This window comes from Falco cherrug, unplaced genomic scaffold, assembly GCF_023634085.1.
Source record: "Falco cherrug isolate bFalChe1 unplaced genomic scaffold, bFalChe1.pri scaffold_44, whole genome shotgun sequence".
Classification (NCBI taxonomy): Eukaryota; Metazoa; Chordata; class Aves; order Falconiformes; family Falconidae; genus Falco; species Falco cherrug.
In genome coordinates, this window is record NW_026599484.1 from 237847 (window position 1) to 242862 (window position 5016).

The window sequence follows — 5016 nt, forward strand, 5'->3', positions numbered from 1 at the left end:
TCAATCAAACCAGAAGTGAGACAGGAATTGAAGAAATTGATTGGTAAATTTTTGGAGTATAAAATTTTGGAAGAATGTGCATCTGAGTATAATACTCCTATTTTACCAGTCAGAAAACCTTCGGGTGAATATAGACTGGTACAAGACTTGAGAGCAGTAAATCAAAATAGTTAAGGATATTTATCCTGTGGTAGCAAACCCTTATACACTGTTAACAGCATTGAGGGAGAATTATCAGTGGTTTACAGTGCTTGATTTAAAAGATGCTTTCTTCTGTATACCTTTGGAAAAGGAAAGCAGAAAACTGTTTGCTTTCGAATGGGAAAATCCTCAAACCAGGCAAAAGATGCAGCTGACATGGACTAGATTACCCCAAGGATTTAAAAACAGTCCAACTATTTTTGGAAATCATTTAGCAAAGGAACTTGAAATCTGGAAACAGGACAAACCAAGACCTGGGCATTTACTCCTACCAATATGTGGATGACATATTGATAGCTACAGAAGAAAGACCTACCTGTATACAGGTGACTATTGACCTCTTGAATTTCCTGGGACTAAATGGGTATAAGGTATCCAGGAAGAAAGCCCAGACAGCCTGCCAGACTGTGATATATCTGGGCTTTGAGATTTCAAAAGGACAACGACAATTAGGAAAAAATCGCAAAGAAGCTATTTGTGGTATACCTGAGCCGAGAAATATTCATGAACTCAGAGCATTTTGGGGAATGACTGGGTGGTGTCGCCTTTGGATCATGAACTATGGGCTAATAGCTAAACCGCTGTACGAGGCCCAAAAGAACCCTCCCTTTGTATGGGGCCCACAACAACAAAAGGCTTTTGTAGAGTTGAAGCGTGCCTTAATGTCTGCACCTGCCTTGGGACTGCCGGATCTAACCAAAGATTTCCAGCTGTTTGTACATGAAAGGCAACACCTTGCACCGGGCGTGTTAACCCAGAGGATAGGAAGCTGGAAACGACCAGTCGGATATTTCTCTAAACAACTGGACACAGTGAGTAAAGGGTGGCCAAACTGCCTGCGAGCAGTGGCCGCAACAGTGATGCTCATACAAGAAGCTCGGAAATTGACTTTGGGAAGAACAATAACAGTCTATGTGCCACACATGGTGATAACTGTCCTAGAACAGAAGGGGGGACATTGGCTGTCCCCCAGCCGAATGATGAAATACCAGGTGGTATTGACTGAACAGGATGATGTGATTCTAAAGACAACTAACCTGGTAAATCCTGCAGTGTTTTTAAGTTCCATACAGGAAGAAGGACGACTGGAACATGATTGCTTGGCTACCATCGAGTATGTTTATTCCAGTCGTGAAGATCTGAAGGATGTGCCATTGGAGAGACCAGACTGGGAACTGTATAGTGATGGAAGCAGCTTTATGGAACAAGGAGTCCGATACGCCGGATATGCGGTAACAACAGAGACTACAGTCATAGAAGCAGGAGCATTGGCGGGTACCACATCAGCCCAAAAGGCAGAACTCATCGCTTTAATTCGAGCCTTAGAATTAAGCAACGACAAGAGAGTAAATATCTGGACTGATTCAAAATATGCCTTTGGGGTAGTGCATGTCCATGGAGCTTTGTGGAAAGAGAGGGGGTTATTGTCCTCTCAAGGATCAAACATTAAGCATCAAACAGAGATTTTACGATTATTACAAGCAGTTCAAAAGCCAGATCAAGTAGCAATCATGCACTGTAAGGCACACCAGACTGGCAATACAAAAATAATAGCTGGGAATAATTTAGCTGATAAGACTGCAAAAGGGTAGCAAAGAAACAAGCATTGCAAATGGCAATAATTCCTTCTAAAACAGTAACCCTTCCCAGGGAGAAACCGAGATATTCAGAGGAAGATGACAAATTGGGTCAGTTATTAAATGCTAAGAAAAACTTAGCGGGATGGTGGGTAACTCCTAACGGACAAGTAGTAATTCCACCTCCTGTGATGAGAGAAATAATTCAAATGAGACATCAAGAGTGTCACTGGGGGGCAGAAGCCTTAGTAACGTTTTTACGAAAGCAAGTAATATCAGTTAAGATGTTAGGAATAGCCAAAATGGTAACTGCAAAGTGTAAAGTATGTTTGAAAAATAATCCAGTGATTAAGAAAAAGGTTCAAATGGGTAGGCTGAAATCTGGTACAGAACCTGGAGATTACTGGCAAGTAGATTTTTCAGAGTTGCCTAGATACAATGGGTACCGGTACATCTTGGTAGGGGTTGATACTTTTACAGGATGGCCATTAGCCCTTCCCTGTTGCACTACACAAATAAAAGAGGTTGTGAAGTGGTTATTACAAGAAATAATTCCGAGATTTGGAGTTCCTATTGGAATTTCCTCTGACAGAGGTCCACACTTTGTGGCTGAAGTAGTCCAAAGTGTTAGCAAAGCATTGGGTATTAATTGGGATTTACATTCATCTTGGAGGCCACAATCTAGTGGAAAAGTGGAGAGGATGAATCAAACTTTGAAACAACAAATAAGTAAAATTTGTCAAGAAACCAGTCTAAAGTGGCCTCAGGCACTTTCATTGGCATTATTATGAATCAGGGTACAGCCAAAGAGTGGAACCTCAGTCAGTCCTTATGAATTATTATATGGAAAACATGTGAGTCTCTAGAACCAAATCTAAACATACATGTAAAAGGAAAACAAGATGTGTATAACTATTTGCTTTTTCTAAGGAAAACTTTGGCTGTGATTTGGAGTGTAGTAATTTGAAATAGACCTTTACCTCTGGAAAATTCAGTGCATGATTTCCAGCCGGGAGACTATGTCTATGTGAAGACCTGGACCTCCGAACCTTTGCAGGAGCGCTGGAGAGGACCCTTCCAGATACTGTTAACCACTTTTACAGCTATCAAAATTGCAGAATCGGATGCTTGGATACATTATACTCGAGTGAAGAAAGCACCGTGAAGAAAGCATCTACTCCGTGGAAGATTGTGAATCATGACCCAGAGACTTAAAAATTGACTTTGAAACATGTCTAATTTTTCATATCAGGTTATGATTGGTTTTTGGTTTTTCTTTTGGTCGGTAGTGTTGGTGGGATCATGGGCTGACTTGGTGGACAGGAACAAAAGACAAATAGAAACAGAACAAGTGATTGACATTCCCAAACAGATGGCTGAGGAAAATTTGATGGTAGGATTGATTAAAGAATTTGCCAATTTACAAAACATCACGCAGATTACTGCTTGTTTGCCAATACCGAAGGCAGTAGGTGAATCTATTCCATGGGGAATTTTAACTATGAATTTGACTAACCTGGAACATAAAAATGAAACCAATTATTGTGAACAGAGGCCAGTGACTCAATGGTATGAGCAAGTAAAAGTCACTAGAAAACAGTGGAAAACTCCAGGTAATCTGGCGGATTGTGAAAAATTGTTAAATTATGTTTTTACCAAAATAGGAAGATTTAAGACTGTGGGATGGTGTTCTTATGATGAACAATTTAAAATCAATGTGAGCAAAAGTGTTATGGAATGGAAGTGTAACGAAACTGGCCAGAGCACCCAATTAGTAGAACAACGGGACTCTATATGGTCTATGTCCATATTTTCTCATTTTTAGTATATGGCAAGAACTTTTTGGTGTTTACCTGGGATGGGAAAGTTTTTTTTCAGTATTACCCTGGGTCAATGATAGGTCAACTACATCGGGAGAGAAGGAAAATAAAATAGTGCCATGGTGGAAATGTGAAAAAGTGTATGATTGTAGTAATGCAGACTTAGTAATTCAAAGAGTTCCTCCGTTGGCTGCTGCTTTGAAATATGGTTATTTTTTGTCGAGGTCTTAAGAATACTCTCAATTTAACCAGCGCCTTTACAGTCAGAAGAGGAACTTTGTTTAGTTGTAGAAAATCTTCTATTCGAAGTCCAGGACATTTAGTTTGGGCATTAAGTGATGGAACCTGGACAACACACCTACCATTAGATGGTAAGGTAAAACAAATCACATTGGGCATGCCAACATTGTGTCCGATTTGGAAGAAATCACCATTTAAAGGATCTCTAGAGAATCTAGAATTGAAACGAATAAAGAGATCAGGGATAAGTGATGATATTTGGAATGAACCATCTACAGGAGTGAAAATTGGCTGGGCACTGGAATCACTTTTAAATCCTATAGCTTCATATAGAAACAGAGCATGGCTCTATCATTTAACTGGTCAAGTGGAAAAATTGGCAAATGTTACCAAGAAGGGGTTTAAGGAATTGAATATACAATTACAGGCAACTTCCAGAATGACTTTACAAAATAGAATGGCACTAGATATGCTCCTACTTAAAGAACATGGAGTGTGTGGATGTCTCAAGGATAAACTGGACCACTGTTGTATCCACATTCCAAATGTCACTCAGGATGTGGAACATGATCTAGATCTATTGGGAAAAATTGAAAAAGAAACTGAAACAATTCAGAAGGATATGTCAGAAGATTGGCTTGGGAAAATTTTTAACAAACTGGGATGGAATTTGAGCTCTTGGATACAATCTATAATTAAGACTTTGTTTCTGTTACTAGTTGTCTTTTTGATGAGCATGCTGATATATGCATGTCTGAAGAAACAGTTTACCAATAGAATTGCAGTGAGTCGTATGATTATGAGAGAAGTACCAACTATTTCACCAAGACATGATCCATTACCCAAATATGTTGAAACAAAAGATATATGAATAAAGTGAAAGTATTGAAATAATGATTCTCAACACTTTCAAAGGGGGGAAATGTTACCGATTAGTTAATAAGTTAAAATTGATTGATTCTATTTGATTAATTAATTGATTTTATAAAATCATTTAATAGAATTAAAATGTAGAAGGTTAAGAAAAAAAAATTATAGGAAACTTGCATCTACGCAATAAGAGACGTTATGGAATCTTTTGTACGTCTTGTACCAAGGCTAGAAGAAGGGCCTGGAACTATTGTAATAACTCTAGGGTTGGAAGGTTCCATTGTATTTAACCAGTCTTCTGTACGCAG

The 5016-nt window shown here is 38.9% G+C and overlaps 1 protein-coding gene across 1 annotated transcript; it reads left to right on the forward strand.

Annotated features, from left to right (window-relative positions):
- The first annotated feature begins 550 nt into the window (after positions 1–550).
- Positions 551–3370, forward strand: LOC129735177 (uncharacterized). Its single transcript, XM_055700536.1, has 2 exons — positions 551–1433; positions 2836–3370. The coding sequence occupies exons 1-2, from the start codon at positions 729–731 to the stop codon at positions 2941–2943; spliced, it is 813 nt and encodes a 270-aa protein (XP_055556511.1). The 5' UTR covers positions 551–728; the 3' UTR covers positions 2944–3370.
- Positions 3371–5016: the final 1646 nt, after the last annotated feature.

Bases quoted from the DNA above. Each gene is read 5' to 3' on its own strand.
- LOC129735177 (XM_055700536.1), top strand. From the start codon at position 729: ATGACTGGGTGGTGTCGCCTTTGGATCATGAACTATGGGCTAATAGCT. The intron at 1,434-2,835 runs GTAACAACAGAG...GAACCTTTGCAG, and splicing joins TCCGATACGCCGGATATGCG to GAGCGCTGGAGAGGACCCTT.